Genomic DNA, 26,940 nt, shown 5'->3' on the forward strand with positions numbered 1-26,940 from the left:
CGAAACAAACTCCGTAGCAGATCAACTGGCGAAAGAAGGAGCTAGCCTAGTCGATGACATCCTGGGAATCTCTGTTGCTCCTATTCAAGCATAGTCTCCCTGATGTTTTGGCTGTACACACATAACTTTCGTGTTCTTCTTGTATAAAGCACTCGTTTAGGGGTTTTGGTACATTTCTCCCAGTCTGTGGGTGAACAGTTTTCGATCTTGTAAAACATTTACATTTTGTAATACAAGTTAACAGTTTCATGTGATCGTCGCTTACCAATGAAGCTAAAGGGGAAGATTTGTAGGACAATTGTGAGACTAGCTTTGCATTATGGGGCGGAATGTTGCTGGTCATTAAACAACATACCTATAAGATGAGTGTAGCTGAAATGAAGATGTTTAAATGGATGAGTGGTAAGACAAGAAGAGATAGAATTTGAAATAAATACCTTCGGAAGAACTTAGGTGTCGCTCCAATAGGCGATAAGATAAGAGAAAGTAGACTTAGGTGGTCTGGTCATGTACAGTGCAGATGTAGTACTACCTTTTAGGAGGTGTGAGTTGGCTCAAGTGGAAGGCTCAAAAAGGGCAACGGGTAGGCCTAAAAGGACGTGGTTGGAAGTAGTGAGAAAAGATATGGGGATTTATGGCCTCATTGAGGGTATGTCCCTTGATACAACATAATGGCGGATCTGGATTCATGTAGCCTACCCCAAATAGCTGGAAAAAGGCTCTGATGATGATGATGATGATGAAGTTAACAGTTTCGAAAAAGGATCAATTCTTGATTTAGGTGCCTTGTAGTTGTATGTTTTGTCTCCCTTATCTTATCGTTATGAGAAAAATGTCATGGGAATCCTTAGGTTTATTGCCACTCATTGTACTCTTCATATTTTTATTAAGAAAAACTAATGGGTTTTTAGTTATTCAATTGTGTCCAATGTTGATAAAAGGTGATTGGGTAACGTCACTCTACCCTTGCATTGTGACATTTATTCTGTGAAGATTAGGAATATAATTAAACATAGAAAAATATGGAATAAGCGTAGCTAGCTGGACATGACATCACATCCAGTCAATGTTTTCAAAATCTGATTTAGCTCAGGACTTGCCATGCTCCTGAGCTGAGTCATATTGAGTTGTCCCAGATGACACTAAGTATGACTCCACCGAATCTATTTATAAAACAGCAGGGAAAGCCTTGACTTAGGTTTGTACCATGATAAAACATGAGGCTTACCAAAACACTACATCCAATGTATCTTGCAATGGTGTGAAAAATCAGTTGTACTGGAAAGCTAGTTAGGATTGGCAGACTCGATGTCCAGTAATCTCCATGGTTTTCAACTTATTAGATGGCTGAAATCAACTCAACTTTTCATGTGCTTAATCGGACTGAAACTGCGAAGTGAGGTACTCATGCCTGAATGCAAGTTCCATGAAATTGAATGTCGATCAAAACTCAATTGAATTTGAGTTACTGTGATTTCCGAACCGTTATTTCTTTTTTAGTGAAACCTTTTATAAGATAATCCAAATGCAGTTTGAAATTCAGTTATTCTAATTATGATGAGAACCATAGTTATCGGAATCTCTCTTCAGACCTCGCGATTCCGATTCCAAAGCCCGTTTTCACTTTTCCGTTAAGGAATCTCTACAAAAACCATTTTTTGGAACCAACGAAACTCATTTCCTTTATTTGGGAATCTCGATTCCGTACATATGTGGAGACCTTTTTTTGCAACATAGGATACTCGATTCCTTAATTTCGGAATCTCGATTCCTCACATATGTGGAAACGCTTTTTCAGAACCAAGGAAACTCGATTCCTTAATTTCAAAATCTCGATCCAACAGATCTAAGAGAAACTTGAACCCACTAATTGTGGGTAAACACTCCCAAATAGATTGAGTCTGGCTTCCAACAAGGTTTAAATCTTAATTCCATGTCGATTGATACACGATTCTGCATGTAACGAATCTCGTTTCGTTAGGGTTTTGATTCAAGCTTCTACACCGTATAGAACATCGGTTTTTTGTTAATAATAACCACAAAAGTAATGTTTAATTTTCTAGTGGCTATCATGCTGTAAGGTCGCAAACGATAGCATTAGGCGGCATGTGTACGATAAGAGGGTATTGTTGTTTACAAGGCATGTATTTTAGAAGGAATTTATTGAGATTGTATTGCTTTTTTAGGTATCTTTATTATGTTTCTTATATTTGCGTTGATGTGAACTGCTATAGTTTTTTTACCGTGCTCATGGTTATGTGAATTGCTTTAGTATACTTGCATAAGGTCTAGCCTAGCAACATTACTTAGTACTGATCTACTGATTGCAAAGTGGTTATTATTAATGTTAATTTTACTTTTTTTTTGCCTAATTTAAATGCTTATAAAATAATGTTTTTTATATTTGCAGTGATGTTAACTGCCTTGGTTTCTTAATCTTGCTTATATGTTATGTGAAAAGACTGCTGAAGTGTTCTTACACCATGTGTAGTCTCGCAACATTGCTTAGTATTGAAATATTGAATGTAAAGTGGTTATTAATAATGCTAATTTGATTTATTCGCCTCTAATTTAAATGGCTATAAAATAATGAAATCATTTAACATATAAAGCAACACACATGGACTGATAATTGAAAGTCTAGAATTTATATATTGTGTACTAAAAAAAGTTACAATACTTCATAATAGAGAGAGAGAGAGAGAGAGAGAGAGAGAGAGAGAGAGAGAGAGAGGAAAGGGAGCGGGATGAGGGGGGCTACAACTTGTTCCTTCTTCCACTCTTTCGGGTTGCTGCGAGGAGCTTCTGTGTAGCGGTAGAAGATGTTGGAGGAACTCGAATTGTAGCAGACGATGGAGACGCTCTTGGGGTGGAAGATGATGGATGCACTCTTAGGACGACGCTTGGTGAAGGCAAGCTGAGTACGCGCTCAATGGTAGCTTCAGTTGCCAATTCATCGGGGTGGCTTGGAGTACTAGGTAGCTCTCTTGAAGTACCAGATGGAGTAACAAATCATAAAGGCAGTGCGAACACAACTCTATCATCATCAACATCAGGGCGTGCATCAAATGATTCGAGATCCTCTATGTCATCCTCGAGGTTATCGTCTTCAGGATGAGAGTCCCAATTCTTGTATTTCGCTTTGTTGTCTGCACACAATCTACTCAACAGTCTGTCATTGTAATGAACATACACCAATGATTCGGAACGATTTGCATTTAGCCGATTCGTTTAACATTATGTATGTAGCTATCCGTGCTTCAACATCTCTCTGTACATGAGGAATTAACACTTTGTGACAATACCTTCACCGCAATTGTATGCAATTCTAAAGTACCACCACCATACATGTCCCACCATGACACTGCTTCCATAGAACCCCTAGTAGCGATAGATGGGGAGAGGGCGATAACCCCTCTATTCCCAAGAAAATCGCCTCGTTCCATATCATTTGGAATTAGTACACCAAGGGCTGTGTGGTAACATGTAGAAACTTTGGGTCCTAGTGGGGCTTCATCGTCCTTTCACCTCCAGGTGCTGGTGTAGCCAACCACTTTAGCGAATAATACTTAGGACTAAGCAAGAATGCCAAACAATGTAACTGAAGATTTGACCAGTCCCAATGAGCCACGACTAAAGTCTTCACCCTTTGAAATAACATAGGATTGTCATATAGGACCACCGCAATTTTCCCCAACATAGTATCCATACACTTGTATGCATCTCCTATAACAGCCTTGTCGCTATCAGCAGCCTTGCATCTCCCATGACAGCCTTGTCTTCCATATTGGCCTTGTAAAAGACCATCAATTTATTCATCTTCCAGAAATTGTCGTCCATGATACTATCAAGGATGATACCATGTTGATTATCTGATATGCCTCGTTTTAAACCTTCCCACTCACTACTTAACACTAAAGACGTCAAGGCAACTCTCACTTCCGTCAATCTCCTCAACATGATATAGTGATACCCAAACCTCGGCTTCTTAGCCTTAAGGAGTTCTAAGTTAGAATGGGTACAAATAATGTACATGCATCTTGTATGATTACGAATGTACTTCACCATTGCTTTTGCTTACTTATAGTGCTCGCGAACAAAAGCAAAAGATGGATTTTTCCTTATTTTTGTCAACAATATCCTTCATTAGAAGACTCAAAGTATGAGCCAAGCAACCTGGTCAGAACATGTGAGAATGACTACTTTGAATTATAGTACCTGCACCTTTGCAATTGGCTGCATTGTCGGCTACGACTTGAACCACATTATACGGTCCAATTGACTCTATGGCTTTCAACAGGGCCTCAACAATCGCTTGGCTAGTCTTTTCAACTGATGAACAATCAATACTATTAATGAACATGGCTTTCCCAGCTGATACGGCCATGACATTAATCAAAGACTCGTTCTTAATATTACTCCAACCATCAGATACAATGGAAACACTATAACTTCGCCACTCACTCCTAACTGCACCCAATGCCTGATCGATCCTACTCCTCTCTTTGTTAAGCAATGTTTTTCAGATCCTTTCCTACTTAGGTTCCACATAGCCTTTTGGGCTGTCATTAACAGTATTAATCATTTCATGGAACCTTGGTCCCTTCGCAACATTGAAAGGAAAAAGAAACGAGCCACCGCAGCGTCCACATCATCTCTTGCCTGAACATTAAATAAATATGGTATCTTGGCTTGGGTATTACCCTTTCTTTTTTTATCAGGATTTTCGGTTTGCACTAATGATGGGAACAATGATGTTTCCACAAAACATCCAACATCATTTCTATTTTGGCCTTTTCTCCCATATAGTCTTTGGGCTTCATCCTCCTCAATTTTAAATGCCTCTCGCTCTACCCCTAGATAATTTTGGGCACCTTGATATCCCCTTAGACCCCTTAACAGATGATGCTCCCAATAGATGCGCCTGCACACGTACATAAGACTCAGAAAAAGGGGTTTCTCTACAATTGAAATTACATGTCCACTTCTTCGTTCCACTGTTACCCTTGCCGTAATTACCTATGACTATCACATATTTCCAAAATGGAGTGGAAGTAGGCTCTTCGTCTTCTTCATCTTCCAACACCACAATCGCATTATCAGACACAAAACATCAGCATACCCAACTTCCTCCTCCATACCAACACCCAAATGTAAAATTACTTCTGAAAACAAATTTAGAGGTAAAATTAGTTTTAAGTATGATACTTTCTAAAAATCAACAAAATAAAAAAAACAAGTTATTTGCCTTCTATCATCTTGCACAACCCCAATCGCAATCCAATCCCAATCCAATCCATTTTAAAAAACTACCGGTAGAAACTCAAGAACTAATTGCTCCAAAATCACAAAAGAATAAAAAATACGATCAAAATCCATTTTAATCTCTAGCAATCATATAACAAAAAGAATAAGTAAAACACAGTTGAGTCTAAATTACCTAATTTTTTGCCGTAAGTAAGGAAACTCAATGCGTATCTTGTCTTTTTATGCATTTCTTTAAATACGATATAAATAGCATGGACCTCACCTCTCTCCCGCGAGCCCAATTTGGATCACGTCTCTTCTTGCCTCTCTGTCTCTATCTCTCTCTCTCATATACCCTCTTCCATCTTCTCACTTCCCCCCTCCCACTAACCCTTGGGATCTCTCTCTCTTTCTCTCCCCCATGTTTCTCCTCTCTCGCCCAGTTCAAATTTGGATCTCCTCTCTCCATAGATAGACGGGGAGTTCAAATCATCCAAAAAGATAAGAAAATATAAAGAATTAGATCAATGAGTGCAAAAAATCACCGTATTAAAAGTAATATATATTAATTGATGATATTATCATACAAAAAAACTAATGACATTACTCGCAATTAAAGCCACGAGCAATGTACGTCATGCACATGCAAACCATAGGAGAGAGTGTGTGAGATAGAGTGAGAGAGGAGGTGACAATAACGAATGTCTATCGGGCCCAAAAAGCCCATGCACCATATAAAGAATTCCACTAAAGCTCAAAAAATCCCCAAATGAGGAGGTCAAAGGGAATCACATAAACTAAGAGTAGAGAAACAAAAGCGCCACAGTTCATGAATGATGCTTAGAAATACCCGAAATACCCAAGTCATAGGTCAAAGGTCCAAGAGAGCCAAAGTCATGCCTAAGGCCATATTATACCCAAAATCAACCTAAGGCCTTAAAATAAGACATGAAGCAAGCACCCATGTGTGCTACCCACAAAAAAAGAAAAGGCTCAAAAAGAAGATTAAGACAAGCACAACGCACCAAAAAATGCCCTTCAGCATTGAAAGCCTAAGATAAATGTGGGCTACATGGCCAAAAAAAGGGGCCAGTAGGTACGACCTACTGATCCTCTTCCATAAACTTATGGACAGCCCCGCTTGTTTCCCCTTGCCCACTAAGGAGCAGTTGGGGATAAACGGGCATTGCACTCGTGTGATCAATAATAAAGCGTGAAAAAATATTGACTTGGGCCTCACGAGTAGCCTAGATTGAAGACGTGAGATGCTTTAGCTGCAAGGTGAGGCTTAAAACCTCATGCGTTAGGAGCTATATCTCTTCATTGGCCCGTCTGGCGTTAGCGACTTCCTGCTCTAGCCTAGAATTTAAGTCGCTATTTTCAGACCTAAGGGACTTGGTTACAAGCCTACTTTCTCTATGACTGTCCTTGAAAGATGGGTCAAACCCTACAACTTTAGCATGGATATAGGCTTCTTTCGCGGCAGATTGCTTTGCCGCCTTCCATGAAAAACATTGGCCACCACTAAAGGTGTGCCCTCGGAACACTACTGGAGCCCTAAATATGCGACACTGGGGGCTCCCAAATATGTCTACACTATAGACTGGGAGAGAGGGATCCCCTTCATTTTGAGTTTCTTCTTGTAACAAATTTTTGAATGATGCATTATCCAAATTAATTGAAATTGGGACGGGAGGGGGGGGGGGGGGGGGGGGGGGTTCGTGTGAAGTGTATGACTGGCGGCGAGGACGCGACGGTCCAATTGACAAGGCCACATTCCGTAGATTTTCCGTATGTACCTACAAAAAAAAGGGCCAAGAACAATACGGCTTCTATGTAATGAATAACTAAAGAATGACAAATACCCTGTGATATATGCATATGCATGCCAATACCTCAGGGGCTACCTCAAGCAGGCTCTGAGATATTTGCAATTGCAATTAAATTGCACATAGAACAAGGTACAATACACCATGCATGAAACCCAATAGCATAGTACCTAGCCATGCATGAAACCCAATTGAATGGATGTAGAGATTGAAGATCTTGTATTTATTTGTTATATCTGGAAAGTGTATATTTCATAGGAAGTTACTCATTGTAGTTTATTTTGCTGTGCAAAGTTATCTCTGGTTGTATTATATATACATGTTAGTAATAGTCAATAGATAAAAGTTTTGATCCATCTCCCCGAGGAGAGTCTTAGAGAAAGTAGGCTTGTAACCGAGTCCCTTAGGTTTGAAAATAGTGACTTAAATTCTGGGCTAGAGCAGGAAGTTGCTAATATTAGATTGGGATAATGAAGAGATATCGCTCCTAAAGCATGAGGTTTTAAGCCTCACTTGGCAGCTAGAGCAGCTCACGCCTTCATTCTGGGCTCCTCGCGAGGCCCAGGTCGATATTTCTTCACGCTTTGGTATTGATTACACGAGTGCAATGCCCGTTTATCCCCAACCGCTCCTTAGTGGGCAAGGGGAAACAAGCGGGGCCGTCCATAGGTCTATGGAAGTGGATCAGTAGGTCGTACCTACTAGCCCCTTTCTTTTTTGCCATGTAGCCCACATTTATCTTAGTCTTTTAATGCTGAAGGGCGTTTTTGGGTGCGTTGTACTTGTCTTAGTCTTCTTTTTGGGCCTTTTTTTTGGGTGGGTAGCGCACAACATGGGTGCTCGGTTCATCTCGTATTTTTGGGCCTTAGGTTGATTTTTGGGTATTATATGGCCTTGGGCATGACTTTGGCTCTCTTGGACCTTTTACCTATGACTTGGGTATTTCGGGTATTTCTAGGCGTCATTCATGAACTGTGGGGCTTTTATTGCTCTACTCTTAGTTTATGTGATTCCCCTTGGCCTCCTCGTTTGGGCATTTTTTGAGCTTTGGTGAAGTTCTTTATATGGTGCATGGGCATTTTGGGCCTGATAGACATTCGATCTTTTCACCCCTTTTCTCTCTCTCTCTCTCTCTCTCTCTATCTCACACTCTCCTATGGTTTGCATGTGCATGACGTGCTTTGCTCGTGGCTTTAATTGCGAGTAATGTCATTAGTTTTTTAGTATGATAATGTCATCAGTTAATATATATTATTTTTTTGTACAAAGATTTTTTACACTCGTTAATCTAATTTTTTACATTTTCTTATCTTTGTGGATAATTTGAACTCCCCGTCTATCTATGGAGAGAGGTGATCCAAATTTGGACTGGGCGAGAGAGAGAGAGATAGAGAGAGAGAGAGAGAGAGAGAGAGTGATAAATTGGGGGTCGAGGAAGTGGGAAGTGAGACGAGGGAAGAGAGTAGATGAGAGAGGGAGGGGAGATAGAGAGAGAAGAGGAGAGAGGTGATCCAAATGGGGCTCGCAGGAGAGAGGTGAGGTCCCTGCTATTGGGTTTATGTGGCCTTTAAAGGCTTTATGATAGCTTGTATGAGCATTTTACATGGTGAAACATAAACTCAGTGGGAGTGTGGTCCTCGTGTGGACCATACCAGGCAATGTGATTTGTCGATACTCGGACTAGGCTCGACGTGCTAGGCCAGCTGAGTTTTGGAAGAACCCAAGATACTTGGGCATAGGGTTATATCGAGAAAGGATTAGTGGCTTAGCTCTTGATGAGATTGGAGTATGCCCTGATGAGAGTCAAGGGACTGTATGTCCCTTGCGTGTGATGAGTAGCCTTTAGAGGCAGGGCTAAAAACGTCATCGTTATATCATCACACGACATGTATATAGATAGCCGTATTGAGATTCATCATTGAGGGTGAAGCGTGCACATGTGCGAGAGATTACCTCTATGCACCATAGAGTTATGGTCGCATTATGGTTTGGAGGACCATGATTTTTTGTCTCAAGAGGAGAACTTGAAATCCATAAATTAAGATTGCGTTCTCTAATCTATTGGCTGACTTTGGTGATCCAATTATGAGCCCCTGCAGTGGACTGTGGGTCATAGGAACTGTTGGGTCAGTTTGAGAAAGCTAGGTGTATCGTGGTCTGCAGTTGAAGGTACAGTGCTCCCATTTATCGAAAAATTTCTACGGATCTGATTCCCATTAAAATTAATTAGTTTTAAGTTATTTTTTGTTATATGATTTTAGAATGTTTATTTGAATTTTTGTGAATCTTTTGATATTTTATTTTTCTTCATTTAAATTTAAAAATTAAGAGAAATTAATTTTCCATTGTTTTAAATAAAATATGAGATTTAAAAATTTTAAAATCAAAATAAAATATTTTCTAAATTTATGTGGGACCCTTCATAAATATGGTAGCCCAATTTAGAACATGTAGGAATTGGGTGCGGGCTATGTGTGGCCACCAAATGGTGGCACGCCCTACCCATAGGGACAAAACTTGATCACCAAGTTTAGGTGATAGTTATCCCATGTAGGTTGGCTTTTCTTTTAGGATAAAGCCAACTTGCATGATAGATTTAAATATTTGAAAAATTTAGTAAATCTTTGAATCAAGATTGCTTGATCAAAGAAATAAGGAAGGGATATACTAAAATAGAAGGTAAGATATATGCTTTCTTTATTTAAAGATTTGATGGGAATAGATTTAGAAAAGGGAGGATAAGGCTCTAACACATCCCTTTGAATCTTGATGGTGGATCAAAGGGATGAATGACTCACATCTCTCACCCCACAAGTCTCCTTAGATCAACAATCAAGATTTGACCCTACGAATTGAGGCAAACCCCAAGGCATAGAAAATCTATAAAAGGAGGTTCTCCCACCTCATAAAAGCTCGACACCTATTTTTCTCTCTTCTCTCTCTAAGGGATCTCTCTCTCTCCAAAGATTTCTCTATAGGTGGCATACCCCACCTAGGGCTTCAATCTCTCTCTCTCTCCAAGTTTTAAGAGGGGCACGCCCCAACACCTCTCTCTCTCGGGTTAACAAAAAAGCGGTGCACCCCAACCAGCAACCTCTCTGTCTCTCTTTTGCTTTCTTGTTGGCACGCCCAAGGCTAGGGTGGTGGTTTTGATATTGGGTAGCAAAGGGGAGGATCCCTTAGCTAATAGATTTCTCCCTCTCTCTTTTGATTTCTATCTCTCATCTATCTAAAGATCAAGCTAAGGGGGCTTGAGTAAGACTAAGGTATTGAGGCTTTAGGCTAGATCGAGATCCATATGCTTTTGAGAGAGTTTTGCCACAAGTAGGAGAATTAAGAGACCGATCATATATTTCGAGCACCATCGGAAGGAGGAGACTCGGCGTGGGGTGTACCAAGCCCGGTTGAGGTAATCTCCGGCAAGTTTACTTCTTTAATTTTATTTTGTGTTGAGTTCTCTATTCCCATAAAGCAATGAGTTAATGTTTTGATTTAAGGAGTTGTATTCAATAGTGGTAGCAAGTGAAGAACCGTGTTTCCTTGTTGTTTTATTTATTCGTTTCAAGAGTTATTTATTTGTAATTGGACATTGTGAGTGATCTTGCCGGTGTAAGAATAAGAGATATAAGAAAAAGATTTAATTTATATACACCGTGCTTGATCACATAATACAACTTTCACGTGCTACTTTTAGCGAATTCAAAGAAATACATAAAATGACAAGATATGCCTACTCGTTAATGTAATATAAGCAAATTATGTGTTGGGGCATTGAGTTTCCTTAATTATGGGAAAAAACTAGGTAATTTAGACTCAATTGTGGTTTACTTATTCTTTTTGTTATATGATTTCTAGAGATTAAATGGATTCTGATTGTATTTTTAATTCTTTTGTGATATTTTGAATAGCTAGTTCTTGAGTTTCAATCGGTAGTTTTTTTAAAATGGATTGGATTGGGATTGGATTGCGATTGGGGTTGTGCAAGGATGAAAGAAGGCAAATTACTTGGTTTTTTATTTTGTTGATTTTTAGAAAGTATCATACTTAAAACTAATTTGACTTCTAAACTTGTTTTTAGAGGTAATTTTGTATTTGGGTGTTGATATGGAGGAGGAAGTTGGGTATGCCGATTTTTTTGGGTCTGATAATGCGACTGTGGTGTTGAAAGATGAAGATGAAGAAGTCGAAGAGCCTAGTTCCACTCCTTTGTGGAAGTATGTGACAGTTGTAGGTAGCTATGACAAGGGTAGTGGTGGAACGAAGAAGTGGACATGTAATTTCAATTGTAGAGAAACCCCTTTTTCTGGGTCCTATGTACGTGTGCTGGCGTATATATTGGGAACATCACTTGTTAAGGGGTCTAAGGGAATATCAAGTTGCCCAAAATTATCTAGGGAAGACCGAGAGGCATTAAAATTTGAGGACGTTGATGCCCAAAGATTATATATGAGAAAAGGCCAAAATAGAAATGTTGTTGGATGTTCGGTGAAGACATCATTATTCCCATCGTTAGTGCAAACCGAAAGTCCTGATAGAAATAGAAAAGGTAATACTCAGGCCAAGATCCAACATTTATTTAATGTTCAGGCAAGAGATGATGTGAACGCTGCAGTGGCTGGTTTCTTTTATGCCCACGACATTCCTTTCATTGTTGCGAAGTGACCAAGATTTCATGAAATGATTTACGATGTTAATAACAACCCAAAAGGCTGTATGACACTTAAGTACGAAAGGGTCCGAGTAATATTGCTTGACAAAGTGAGGAGTAGGATCGATTAGGCATTTGGTGCAATTTAGAGTGAGTGGGGAAGTTATGGTGTTCCCATTGTATCTGATGGTTGGAGTAATATTAAGAACGATTCTTTGATTAATGTCGTGGCCGTATCAATTGGGATGGCCATGTTCATTGATAGTATTGATTGTTCATTAATTGAAAGATTAGCCAAGTGATTGTTGAGATTGTCAATTGGACTGTATAATGTGGTTCGAGTCGTAACTGATAATGCGGCCAATTCCAAAGGTGCAAGTGCTATAATTCAACGTCATCATTCTCACATTTTTTGGTCGGGTTGCTTGGCTCATACTTTGAGTCTCCTAGTGAAGGATATTGTTGACAAAAATAAGAAAAATCCATCTTTTGCTTTTGTTCGCAAGCGCTATAAGCAGGCAAAAGCAGTGGTGAAGTACATTCGTAATCATACAAGATGCTTGTACATTTTTCGCACCCATTCTAACTTAGAACTTTTTAAGGCTAAGAAGACGATGTTTGGGTATCACTATATCATGTTGAGGAGATTGATGGAAGTGAGAGTTTCCTTGAGGTCATTAGTGTTGTGTAGTGAGTGGGAAGGTTTGAAACGAGGCACATCAGATGATCAACATGGTATCGTCCGTGATACTATCATGGACGACGATTCCTGGAAGATGAATAAATTGATTTTGTCTTTTACAAGGCCAATATGGAAGACGATAAAGTTTGCTTATAGCGACAAGGCTGTCGTGGGAGATGCATACGAGCATATGGATACTATGTTGGGGGAAATTGCGGTGGTCCTATATGACGATCCTATGTTATTTCAGTGGGTGAAGACTTTAGTCATGGCTCGTTGGGACCGGTCAAATCTTCCATTGCATTGTTTGGCATTCCTTCTCAGTTCTAAGTATTATTCACGAGAGTAGTTGGCCACGCCAGCATCTGGGGGTGAAAGGAGGATGGAGCCCAACCAGAACCCAAAAGTTTCTGCATGTTACCACACAACCCTTGATGTACTAATTCAAGATGATATGGAACGAGGAAGGGTGCGACAACAATTTGGCGATTTTCTTTGGACTAGAGGGGTTATCGCCCTCTCCCCATCTATCGCTGATCGGGGTTCTATGGAAGCTGTGTCATGGTGGAACATGTATGGTGGTCGTCCTCCAGAATTGCATGTAATTACGCTGAAGGTGTTGTCACAAAGTGTTAATTCCTCATGTGCAGAGAGATGTTGGAGCATGTATAGTTACGTACATAATGTTAAACAAAATTGTCTTAATGCGGATCGTTTCGTGTATGTTCATTAGAATGACAGACTGTTAAGTAGTTTGCGTGCGGACTACAGAGCGAAATATAAGAATTGGGACTCTCTTCCTGAAGACAATCACCTCGAGGATGACATAGAGGTTCTCGAATCGTTGGATGCACGCCTCGATCTTGATGATGATAGAGTTGTATCCGCATTGCCTTTCGGATCTGTCACTCCATGGGTACTTCAAGAGAGCCACCTAGTACTCCATGCCACTCCGATGAATTGGCAACTGAAGGTACCATCGAGCGCGAACTCAGCTAGCCTTCACCAAGTGCCGCCCCAAGAGTGCATCCTTCTTCTTCCACCCCAAGAGTGTCTCCATCGTCAGCTACAGTTTGAGTTCTCCAACATCTTCTACCGTTACACAGATGCTCCTCGCAGCAACTCGAAAGAGTGGAAGAAGGACCAAGTCGTAGCCCCCCCTCTCCCCATCCCCTTCCTCTCTCTCTCTCTCTCTATTATGAAGTATTATAACTTTTTTTTATGGCACAATGTATAAATTCTAGACTTTCAATTATCAGTCCATGTGTGTTGCTTTATATGTTAAATGATTTTATTATTTTATAGGCATTTAAATTGGAGGCGAATAAATTAAATTAGCATTGTTAATTACCATTTTACATTCATTCAATACTAAGGCATGTTGCGAGGCTACCCATGGTGTAAGATCAGCTATGCAGTCTTTTCACATAACATATGAACAAGATTAAGAAACCAAGTTAGTTTACATCACCGCAAATATGAGAAATATTATTTTATAGGTATTTAAATCAGGCAAAAATAAGTAAAAATAACGTTAATAATAACCACTTTGCAATCAATAGTTCAATACTAAGCAATGTTGCAAGGCTAGACGTGGTGCAAGTTCACTTAAGCAATTCACATAACTTTGAGCATGGTAAAGAAACTATAGCAGCTTGCATCAACGCAAATATGAGAAACATAATAAAGATATCTAAAAAGGCAACGCAATCTCAATAAATTCCTTTTAAAATACATGCCTTATAAATAACAATACCCTTTTCTAGTACACATGCCGCCTAATGCTATCGTTTGGGACCTTAAAACATGGTATCCACTAGAAAATAAAACATTACTTTTGTGGTACAAGAAACCGATGTTCTATACAGTGTAGAAGCTTGTTTCAAAACCCTAACGAAATAAGATGCATTACATGTATAATCGTGTATCAATTGACATGGAATCAAGATTTAAACCTCGCTGGAAGCTAGATTCAATCTATTTGGGAGCGTCTACCCACAATTAGTGGGCTCAAGTTTCTCTAGATCTGTTGGATCGAGATTCCGAAATTAAGGAATCAAGTTTCCTTGGTTCCAAAAAATATTTTCTACGGAGTGTTGATTCGAGATTTCGAAATTAAGAAATCGAGTTTTCTTGGTTCCGAAAAAAGGTTTCCACATATGTGAGGAATCGAGATTCCGAAATTATGGAATCGAGTTTCCTGTGGTGCAAAAAAAAGTTTCCACTTATGTACAGAATCGAGATTCCGAAATAAAGGAATCGAGTTTCGTTGGTTGCAAAAACGGTTTGAGATTCCTTAACGGAAATGCAGAAACGGGTTTCGGAACCGGATTCGTGAGGTCCGAGGAGGGCTTCCGGTAACTATGGTCGGGTCCTTGTAACTGGCATTTTCTCAAGCCATTAACTCTTCCTTTTTTGAAGAACGAACTTTTCAATTTTGAATTTGGAAAAATTTAACTTTATGTGCTTCAAATCTCACTAGAAAACTTTTAATTGTCGACCTCGTCAACTAGTATTCACTTGGCACTCTTCTGGGGGCGTAAATGGGAAGATCATAATTAGATTAATCAGCCATAGGCATAGATTCAGGTAATGGACAGCATGATGACCATGGTTCAACGACTAGAGAACTGTTTTTACTCATGGTGTAAGTCATATTGAAAGGTGGATCCAGCCTTCTACCACTAATTCATTTGTCTGTGCTTTTTCTGTACTTGATATTAGGTACCTTTTGTACCATCATGAAGGGTGATAGCTAGTGTATACCAACAAAACGAAGAGATGAATATTGATGGTTTTGGACAATGAAAAGATATCCGTGCAATTGAGTTAGGAAGGTGTCAAAAGATGATGGTAATTGTACTTACTTTATAACTGTTAGATTGTCTGATGACGGTGATCAGCTCCCTAGCCAGTGAATTTCCTTTATGGCAAAACTACCAGTTGTCTCTCATCCTTATTTAGTTAATAATCCATCCTAGATCCTACATGTCTGACTAACTCTTCTTAATCACATAATTCTCAAAAAATAAAAAAAAGCACTCTTCTTAACCACATAACAGATCTTCTATAGAAACAATTGAAAAGATTATAAAAAGATTAACATAGTACATCTTCTGTGGGAATAATAACTAGAGTTTACTAAAGAATACAAACCTCATCTTGTTCCTATAATAAGGGTTCTTATCAACATCATATTATGTATCAACATACTCATAGTTCTTTCTTAAATTTTCGATTGGTCATGTGCTAATTGAGCTGCTGGAAATCCCTTAGGTGTTAGTGGTTTTCCATCTGAACCTTGTGATATTGAGTATATTCGCTAGGATCTCCTAAAATAGGTGGCAACGCCCTGCAATCAGGGAAAGGGATCTTATTTTCAATTTTTGGGATCTTGATCCCCACTGTTAGGGATCTCGATCCCCACCTTGAAGGCAAAGATAACAAATATTCTGATGAATTTCTTTATTTATAGCCAGCTATAGTGCATCTATAATTTGAATATAGTTGCATTTCTTGGTGGCTATAAATAAAGATATCCGTACTTTAAAGAGTATATACTCTTTAAAGTTGGAAGTAAAATCCCCAAAAGATGAGGTTGGAATTTCCAAAAACTTGAGATTAAGATCCCCAAGTCCTTGTCTAGATCCTGCTCCTGATTCCAACAACTATGGTATTGAGAAAAGAAAGACCCAGATGCTCCTATACTCATTTTATTTTTGAAACTCAATGTTGAAACGTTGCAGGCAGAAATGCTTTCCTTTCGTGGCTTGAGCTTTCTGATGAGATTGGATTCCCTAGACATTCTGCCTTGAACTTGTTGCAACAAGCTATAGTTCATTTTGTATCCTATCTTGTGTTTCACAAGGAGAAGCCACACAAGTATTAGAAGTTTGTCATTTTGTAGGAAAGATGTTTAACAAAGGTCTAGCCTCAGGTCCTGCATTATAGGTCAAAATCTAGTGACATAAGGGATTCTTCTTACCATGACCAAGTGAGATATTTGATTACTGGTCCTCAAATTGGGTTCAATAAGGATGGGTTTGGTGGCTAACCATAAGCTTACATTTTCCCAGTTGCATATTAGCAAGCTTGCGAAGCCTTAAAGTCTTTGTGCATGCTAGTCATAGTGGGGCTCGCTTAGTTTGAACGTTGGAGCTGTCTATCTGCTTGTCACATCTTTATGAAAATTATGTTCAAATACCTGTTTGTAAGAGTATGGAAAACTTGGGAGGTTTGACCTATATTGCAGATTCTTGGTTGCTGGTGAAAGAAATAGCTTGCCTACTTACAGTCTTTAGTTTATGGGTATGGTAGAGGTACAGATGATCATTTCTTAGTGAAACTTTGACAACAATGTTTTTGTTTAACAGTCCCCATTTAGCTGCTATTTCCTTGTAGCATATATTCCATTTTACTAGGGACGTATGCTTGATGAATAACACAAGCTAATTTCTTGTTTTTTCTTTTGAAGGAATATAAGCTAGTTTCTTGTTGTCTGTCAGCCTTTCTCAATCTTTGCAGGCCCCTCCTATTGTTGCTTTTCTGGCAGGTAACTTTACAGTGTATCTAGAAAGTGAGCTGCAAAAATTTATGTGGCAACGTGTTATTATGGGGTTGTATAGGAAATATGGCCCCTACCTTTACATCCTCCATTCAAGGTAGTTTATACAGGTCTGTTGGCAATTATTAATGTTCATACTTTGTACTATTGGTGACTCTATCTTCTCGCCCAAATAGATAAGTATCATTGGTCACTTCTACTAGAGATCAGTGTGGGCTACGTTCTTTTGCATGGATCCAAATGATGAAGGTTTTAGGGATATTGCCATGGTGGCCAGTTGGTATACGTTTTGGGATTGACCTCTCAAGGTAGCATACTTTACAACATCAGAGTTTTACAACTTTTCTTCATAACATTCACATTTGTCAACGCTGTTGATAGTGAATGCAAAATTCCCTCAAAATCATCATATATCCTTGAGGCAGAACTTAACTTGTTTATGGATATTTGATTTCTCAACGGAGACATCAAATATGCTTCAGAAACTAGCTATTTGTTATATCATGTTTGGTCATGAGTTTGTCATGTTAGCTTCCTATTTAATGTCCTTGAGTAACATTATCTGGTTTTGTTGAATTCATTTTGTTTCAAAAACTAATCGTTATGAGGAAATAAATAGTCTTTTTTTCACTCCCTTATGAATAGTCATAATAATATATTTCATTATATTGTTGAAACTTCATGTCATATTAGTATATTAGTGAATGGAAAATTGGGAAGCAATACAAGAAGAATTCTTTATTAGAATTTCAATCAACTTTCTTATGTGTACTGATCTCTTTGTGATTACTATTTTGGTTGACTTTTATAGGTTTGTTCAAAAGCTCTGGAGCCTGGTAATAAGAATAATCGACTTAACACAAGCATCCTCATCTGCTATTCTAGTTCATTAGGAAGACATAACATTCTTGTTGATGCTGGCAAGTATGTACATGATTCTAGAGTTTGGCTTTTATTGAGTTGAAATTATATATTTGTGTATTGCTAACACACCATGAAATCCTATAGGTTACATTTAGAAAGGGCTGTGAATCGTCAAAATTACTTTTGTTGCCCATTTCTTTATTCCATAGCATTAAATTGGGTAGGCTTATTTTTGTAATTGGAAAGGGTATTGTTGTTTGTCTTTTCATAAAAATGTCAACAATACCCTTCTCAATGGAAAAAATGCTCTTACTTATTTTTGTTGCTATAGAATAAAGAAATGGGCAACTAAAATAATTTTGATGGTTCACGCCTCTTTCTAAATGTAACCTATAGGATTCCATGGGGTGGTACATTAGAAAAATCCATCTATATATATGTATATATATGTATGTATGTATGTATGTAGGCATATCAAGTGTAACTTGCTATTTTCAGCTGCTCCTTTTTATTAGAATTAATTCATGGGAAATTTATCAAATTACCAATGGGAGATCCTCAATTAACACTTTACTCATATATTTTGGTTAATTTAAAAACTACACAATCTTGAGCTGTGGAATAGCTGCAAATAGGCAACATATTAAAGGAAAAAGTTTATATAAGGTTGCAACCTTAAAATGTAGAATTACAGATGCACCTTAAAAATCTATTTGAAAAGGTTGTTTTAATGTTGAGAAAACCTCTAATTGGTCATCTCAACATCGAGATATATGAATACGAAAAAAAAAAAAATTTGAGTCCTAGAAATAGTGCATCTTGCAATACATCATCTAGACCGTCCATTTTCAAGATTTTCATATGTTTATCGATGTACTTGATTTTAAACATTTTTGGAGTTTAAATTTTATAATTAGATATGAAAATAGATTTTGAGATAATCTTAAGAATTTTTTTCACCAAAATTACATGTAACGATAAAATTTGGAGGTGCGCCTTAATTGGATTGTTTAAGGTGCGCCTGTAATTGCTCACTGTAATTGCAATTATAGAGATTCTTATTCTTGTCAATTTTTTCCTCCATTATGTAAACCTTTTTGTATGTTTTTTCCATATTGCAATGAGAATTACGTATGGACAAGCCACTACACTCTTGACAAAGTTTTGGATGCTGTACACTTTCAAGTTTTGCTGCTCCTCAATGGAACTGAATACAATCTAATAGTACATTTGAAATATTCAGTAATTGAAAAAAGTACGCAATTATCAAGTACATTTTGCTGTCATTACAACACATTGGTACCCAATGGTTTAGAGGGGAAGGGGGATTTGGTGATTTAAGCACAATATTTAACTAAAAATCAAGGATTCGAAATTGGGAAAAATAGTTACTCATCTGTGGTTAATTCACTCTGTATTTGAGATCTTTCAATGTCTCCAGGAGTGGAGATCCAGGTTAGAAATATGGTTGCTTCTGGGAGAAGAATAATTTAAATAGAGTTAGGTGCAATTACAGTGAGCATGATGCAAATGGCAGTATTAATAGATTCAAAACAGCTTGCGATATTAGGAGGGATACTACTCATCTAAGAAAGTTCTGGCTAATATTCAGGAGATAAATGATTATTTGGACGCCGGAAACGAAAAGGCAGCGGAGGCAAGCAGGGGAGAGTTGAAGACTGGGGTTATTGTGTTTGGTTGGTGTGACGAGAAAGATGATGAAGGGTCAACTGAAGTGGGTTCCTCCAGAGGCATTGAGAGTTAATCATAGTGTTTAAGAAGGCCCATATGAAGGGGCCTAGGGATGTTTTGTTCCCATTGATCTCCAGGCCACACTAAATGATAGAGAGAAAGAAAAGCAAGTTCTTTTTGAAAATATGTTTATAAAAGAAGACGAAGGCCAGGTAGGTCAAGACATAGCTTGGTGGATGAGTCAGCCGGGCATTGCTTTCGATGTTGCTTGCAGAAAAACATTCCATACAATGTTGGAGGCTATTGGCCAGTATGGGCCTAGGTTAAAGGGCTGAACCCTTAAGAGCTTAGGGAGCCATTGCTAAAGAAGGAGCTAAAGCTTGTGGAGGAGTGCCTCAAGGCCTGCATGGATGCATAGGTGCAATATTGGGTTCCAATTTTTCAATCATTGCAGATTCGTGGAATGTAAGAGAAGCAAGAGTGTAATGAATTTGATTGCGAATCCTTTAGGGACAAAGTTTTTGATGTCTATTGATGCTTCTATTGACGTTTATGATGGACAGTAAATATTTTCTTTGGTTGGCAAAGGTATAAGGAGGTTCGAGAGGAGCATATGATACATGTGGTGACAAACATGGTTGCATTCAATATGTCTGCTGCCAACTTATAACACAAAATCAGCCTTCTATTTTGGACACCATAAGAACAATGCATAGACATCATGCTTGAGACTATTGATGAAATGCCAAGCATAAAGGGGGACACTTGATAAAGTTAAGGCCATGAAGTTGTGGATCTATAGTCATACCATAAACCTTAGCATGAAACAAAAGTGGACTGAGAAGAGGGATTCTCTTGAGGCTTGCGGTTATGAGATTTGCCACCAGTTTTCTAGCTCTTTAGAGAAAAATTGATCTCAGAGCCAATTTTGGTCTATGTTCACTTCAGAAGATTGGTCTAGATGCAGGTGGTGTAAGCATGCTTAAGGGAAGAGGGTATGTGATATTGTTTTGTCTAGGTCTTTTTGGAGCAGGGTAGTGCACTCACGTAAGGTATTCGTACCCTTGGTCTAGGTTTTGCGCTCGGTTGATATTGAGGTGAAGCCACCATTGGCTTTATAGATGATGCATTAGAGTCAAGAGAGATATGCCCGAGGCATTGGGGAATAGTGAGAGCTTGTATGGCCTAATATGAGAGATTATAGGTACAAAGTGGGATAAGAAGCTTTATTGGCCCTTGCATGTGGCTGGGTACTATTTGAACTGAACCCAAATTTATTATATGCAGACTTGGATATTAAGATGAAGAATGCAATTATGGAAGAGCTCTATGAGTGTCTTGAGAAGCATATTCCTGATAAGGATATCTAGAATAAGATTTCTGCTAAAGAATTGATCTTACATAAGTGTGCTTTAAGATTTTGAAGGAAATGGCTGTGAGACAAAAGAATAAATCTGATCCTGATAATCTATCTAATTTCTATCATAGTTTAATAAGGTGAATATTGTATACTTGATTTTTATTAAAAACCAACTATGGCTTACAAATTTGTCTTATAGTATTAAAATACAAACAATGCAATTGTAGGCCAATGGTTGAACTAACATGGGAGTAGTGGTCCCTACTTTGCAAAAGATGACCATCTGCATACTGGATTTGACATGTAGTTCATTTAGTTGCTAACACAATCGGAGCTCATTTGGAATGCTATGTCAGTAACTAGCAAATATTACAATTTTTCACATTATTATCATTATATTACTATTTTCCAATTTGTAAGATACAAGTATATAAGTTACAAATTATGGTTATAGGTTATAACTAATAAGTTCATGCTTTAATTATAAGTTCACTTTATTGTATAACTCAGTTACTCCAGTTCTCTAAAATCTAGCTCATGCCTAATGCATTTTTGCACAAGTGCATACAAAAACAAGGAATAGGCTTGAACAAAAGAAAGTCAATGATTTAGTCTTTGTTCAGTATAATTAGAGACTAAATGATCGCTATAATGAGCTTGACAGGAAGAATCTCATTGTTGTGAAAGAGATATGATGCGAATGAGTGGTTGATACTAGTGCAGAAGTGGTTCTTCCGTGATGGGCATTTGACTTGGGATATGGTTGAGGAGGCTTCGGGGCTAGCTTCTGATGTAGGAGGGCTATTAGATCTACTGCTATGCTTGGTACACAGGAGGATGGGGAAGAGGGAGATAGTGGAGGAGGAGGATGAGGAGGAAACCGATTCAGAAGAGACTAAGGAGGGGGGCTATTATGTTGAAGAGTTGATGACTCTGATGATTATGGCTTGAATTAGACGGTGTTTTTGGGGTTGATGCCAATGAAGATGAAGACTAAATTGATGCCCTTCATTTCATTTTTCTTAGTATTTTATTGCATGACTTTTCTATACTGTGGAATGTGGACTTGTGCTTGATTGCTCATACATTTGAATAGTCTAATTGTCTCCGACATGGAGCCCTCATATTAAGCCCTATGTCATCCAAATCTGGAAATTCTGTTTTCTTTTACCATACGTGGTTATGAGATCTTACATTTTCTAATTTACATGTGTGAAATGTGATCCAGATTGTGTGTTTCATTGAAACTACATATGACTGCCTTGTTGTGCTTTTTTATACCTGTTTTGTCTTTGTAGTGTAGAAACTAGAAAATTCATTTGAGTTTTTTTGTTGCAGATTTTTCTATCATAGTGCTCTTAAGTGGTTTCCAAAATTTGGGTAAGGCCTAACTTTTTTCTTGAACAACTTTTACGACTTGTTATACAGATTCACATATTAGTATGCATGTGAGAGATGTATCCTTTTTAGGCTCTAGAGATGGACTAAGCTACTTTATATTTGTTTTTCATAACTTATGGTTTATATGGATATAATTTTCGGCTGTTAGTTACTACCCTGATTAATTAGGTGTAAGCATGTGATAAAGAAATTCTTTTTAATCTTTAGTTTCATGGGTTTGAAGTGGGATTGGATGTAGGAAGTGGGAGAACACAGTTTTAAGAAGGTTCTTGATTGGTAGTCCCAAGGGAACCAGCATACAATTTAGATATATATTGAACATGTTGATAATGAAAAAAACAATTATCCCTTGTTTGGCTGCAAATGAAAATGAATCAGCATCAAATGCAGTTTGGCCACCCCCAAGTCATACATGGTGTCCCTCCAATGGCTTCCTCTCTCCTTTCGCCATAATTATCGACAATTCCGCCAGAATCCATTCTGAGAACAGACATCTGCAACTCTGGGCAATGGAAGCGGTACTGCCTCAAAAGAAACCCTAACTTCATTGTCAAATTTGGCTTCTTTCCTCATTCATAAAGGATAATAAATGATTGTTTGAGTGGTAGTACAATGTCAGCTGACCTGAGGAAGGAGGGTTTATTCTGAGGATTTGTGTATCAAAAGATATGTTTGCCTGAAGAGGATGGGGCTGTGATTTCAAATCAATGGACATTTCAATGGGGGTGTGATTTATTCTAGGGCTTTGTTGCAAATCAATAGACATTTCATGTGGGCAACCAAACATACCAACCCCCCCTTCCCCCAAGAAAAAGTACTTTGCTTTCTTTTTTTTTTTTGGAATTGAATCAAAGTGCAAAATGCCCTCAAACTGTGGTTTGAACTCAGACGCGCCCTTAGTGAATATACATTTTTTAATGAAACTACTCAAGATGAAGACTACTCATTTACACGACTAAACATTCTTGTCCGCATTTCTTCTCTGAAATCATCCTTATTGTGTTGTGAAGGATTATTTGGGGATCAGTTATCTCTACTGATGTATATCTATAATTTTTAATGTATTGGATGCATTTCTATTGAGCCTTTAATAGAGCAGAGTGGAGAATCAGGATTCATGTAGCGGACCCCAGAGTTGCAGATGTCTGTTCTGGGCCCAGGCTAGATGGATTATGGGCCCAGGCTAGATGGATGCATACTTATAAAGCAACATGCTCCAAAATTGTTTGCAAGCCTAATTGGGATGATGTGAGGTAGAAGAGTTCTATGAATACTTGTGGCTTCGGCTAGGTACCCATTTTTCCTGCCGATTGAGCAACCAATATATCCCTGGATATCATTCATATGTGCATACTAGGTTATGAAAAAGGACTAAAAGGGACTACGTCTTAAACCCTCAGCCTAGGTTAGCTTGAACTGAATGGTCTCATCATTTCATGTCGTTTTGATATGTTCCTATGTAGAGCATACCCTTTGGTAGCCAGGTTGCAGCCAGGTCATCAAGTTAAGAGACCTAAAGTGGGGTACCTCTTAACCTGAGATTGTTTAATGTAATAATTTCCAGGCTAACATGCCAAAACTATACCCCCACCTTCCCTTTTTCCTCCCCCTTCCTCTTTGTGAGGATGTTATATGGTTGTGTTGGGTTGTTTTAGCTAGTATAAGTGGTTGCAGATGTGGAGTTCTTGGTATTTCCAATACTGGCATAAGTCCTCTAGTCTATTATCATGATATTGTTGATCTCTTAGATAATTTTTATTCTGTATATTTGGTACCTAACAATTCACATTTTAATGCTTGACCTGGATTGTTAGCAGACTTCACTTTCTGCATATAAGCCTGACGTGGATCGTACAATGTTTCTTTGTCTTTGTTGACTGTTGTTCAATTTATCAGGTTAAGATCCATTGATGCTGTCATTATTACCCATTCTCATGCTGATGCAATTGGAGGTACCTATGTGCTGCATGACTCCATTTAGTGATGAAGTGTGAATTCTGAAAGTTTCTATTGACCAAACAATTTTTGACCTATTGAAATCTTGTCTTGATAACCTCTTGTTTCAATTTGCATATTGTGGACCAAGTATGATCTTTTGCCTATCATTTTCAATTACTCCTAACTACTAAATTTGAATCTATTTTTAGGAGCTTTTAAATATCTAATATTTGTAACAGTGTTTATAAACATGGGACCGGGAATGGAACCAGGAAAGGGTCGAGCTTAAGTGACCTTGCCAAGTCCCAATTCTGGCAGGTCATGACTCGCACCAAACTCACATGTTTTTCTGAAGATTCGGTCAAGACCCGGACAGGTTCAATAGTCGGTCAAACTATTTCAACTCTTGGGTTATCCAAGCAGGGTCATCTGGAATGAGTAAGGTTTGCTGATTACAAGTGATACGGGCGTGTCTGAGTTCGAGTTGCTGAGTTTTTAAACACTGCTTTATAAAAAAGAAGTAAAAAAATGGCACTCTATCTTGCATCTTAAAAAAAAATTACAATAAACCAAATCATGTCTGAAAAAGCTAATAGTAGCTGAGATATTTGACCAAACCTCTTCTCTCTCCTTCCATTGTTAATTCCCTAGTGCTGCAGAATATTTCACAATGTGCTCTATTCTTGTTCCATTTCTATGCTAGATCAGCTGTAGGTGGCTTAATTTCAACTTGTAACATGTGATGATTTTATTTTTATGGGAGCACAAGGGTTATATGATTGCTGTAACTTCATAAGAGGAGAGATGTTGAGGCATATTTCACTTCATAATATTCTTCTTCCTTTTTGTTTTGTCTATGGTGTTATTGTGTCTAGAATATTTGACCTCAGGCATTGATTGTGGAAATGATTTACTGAACATGACTAGATGGACAAGGCAAGAGTTACTGGTTCTGTTGAGGCTAGATGATATTTTAAAGCTACTGAATATCAGCAACACACTTTTGTCGCTCCATATATGTACTCAAGAGATACTAGCGTTGCTGTGGTCTGATTAGCTATGGAACCTTGAGTTCTTAATCATGGATTTTGGTTAGCAAAATAATAGATGGTTCTTTCTTTATTACCAACCACCGATGAAGATCTAGGTGTTATTGGTGAATTATGCAGGCAGTTTGGAGCTTCTTGTGAGAGATATACAAAATAGTAGATGGTTCTTTCTTTATTACCAACCGCTGATGAAGATCTAGGTGGTATTGGTGATTATGCAGGTGGTATTGGTGATTATACAGGCGTTTTGGAGCTTCTTGTGAGAGCAATAGAGCCACCTTCTTGGTTGCGAACTATAGTTAGTATGGGAATGGAACTTCTTTTCACCTTGTTGCACAGGTATTCTTGGGAACCCATTTTGATGAGGTCACTGTCTCTGCACTGGCGTCATGAGGTAGAGCCACACGTGCATATGTGATTGCTTAAGCAATCTCTTATACAGTCCAAGGATGAACTTATCCAATTGTAATCCATTGATTATAAGGGCCAAATCCATGAAAGCACTGACAAGTGGAAAGGACTCCACTTGTGTAGGCAGGCCTGAGGAGCTGGCCATGGCCTAACTCTAGCTGTCAAACTGTAACTTGTGAAGCTCATCCAGGACATGGCTGACATTATTGAGGGTATTTAATAGAGCTTAACCTTATTTTGTCTCCATTGTCTTGTTATGCTGTCTTGATTGGCCTGACGCATGAGTATGAAGAACCATTCTTATATAAGTTGTTGTCTTCCATCATTAGTGATGTGTCATTTCACTCTAACTCCTTTCCTCCTTCAGTGTTCCTTGAATCAAGGGACTGTCCAGCATTGCTGAAGGCTTTGTTAATCCACCTTTGTAGAAAGATAATGACGATAAGATGTAAAGTGAGAAGCATAACTTATCAAAACCTAAATGAAAAACAACTTGTCTGATGCATGTTTGCACAACCTACAGACCAAGTTAAAGAGATGTTTTGAAAGATGTATAGCAAGACTTGTGTCCTAGGGGTTCACTGCTTATAGACTAGAAGGAGACATCTCTTCTTGGAGCCAATATATTGCAGCACAGCAAGATGTCCCTAAATAGTCACTAGGAGCATGTTATGGTCCTGTTTGAGAGGCGTAAGATCAAAATAGCATTGATAATTCAATTTTCATAAAAACTTTATGTTAAGGATACTTCGTAGTTATATTCAGGGATGATATCATTCTTACAGGAGTTGATGCAATGAATATTCAAGAACCTATAGATCACTTTTACTTCAATGACTGGTAGACATGAACTATTTCCCATGCATTTAAGTTGCAAGGCCAGTGGGGGGAATTTTTACCCTCCAAAGGAAGTATGTCCCCGACAAAATATGGGAATGAATAAGTTAAAAAAGAAACCAATATATTCTCCTATGGTAATTCGTGATCTTTCTAAATCACATGTTTCCTCTGACATACGTAGCTAGAGATACAAAAATCTCCAAAAAATAAAAAAGAAAAAAAAAGAAAAAAAGAAAGGAAAAATAAAGAGGTAACTATCGGTATTTGGCATATTGATATTTTTACCTCATCTTGCTTGTGAAATTGCTCTCATAAACTATTTTACGAGTTTTTTTTTCAAATTTTCCCGATGGAAGCATTTATTGGATTTTAATGTCTTCTATTTTTTTTGTTGTTGAAAACATCATTCTTTTTT

General features: G+C 38.2%; 1 protein-coding gene across 26 annotated transcripts in view; it reads left to right on the top strand.

The window, feature by feature from the left end:
- Nucleotides 1–26,940, top strand: part of LOC18443598 (Metallo-hydrolase/oxidoreductase superfamily protein) — a 69,247-nt gene that overhangs the window by 14,853 nt on the left and 27,454 nt on the right. For 9 of the 26 annotated variants that reach the window (XR_016056001.1, XR_016056002.1, XR_016055998.1 and 6 more), the window contains 3 exons: nt 17,782–17,894; nt 22,225–22,266; nt 24,184–24,239. Coding sequence is in view for 16 of the 26 variants with exons in the window: in XM_006853785.4 (XP_006853847.2) it covers nt 17,782–17,894; nt 22,225–22,266; nt 24,184–24,239 (211 nt within the window). In the remaining 10 variants the exon portion in view is untranslated. Of the gene's footprint in view, nt 1–17,781; nt 17,895–22,224; nt 22,267–24,183; nt 24,240–24,464; nt 24,669–26,940 lie in introns of those variants that run through there. The other 17 variants (XM_088867486.1, XM_088867490.1, XM_088867488.1 and 14 more) reach the window with 8 other exon arrangements.

Source organism: Amborella trichopoda, chromosome 5, assembly GCF_054954075.1.
Source record: "Amborella trichopoda isolate Santa Cruz 75 chromosome 5, AtrichopodaSantaCruz75HAP2 v2.0, whole genome shotgun sequence".
NCBI lineage: Eukaryota > Viridiplantae > Streptophyta > Magnoliopsida > Amborellales > Amborellaceae > Amborella > Amborella trichopoda.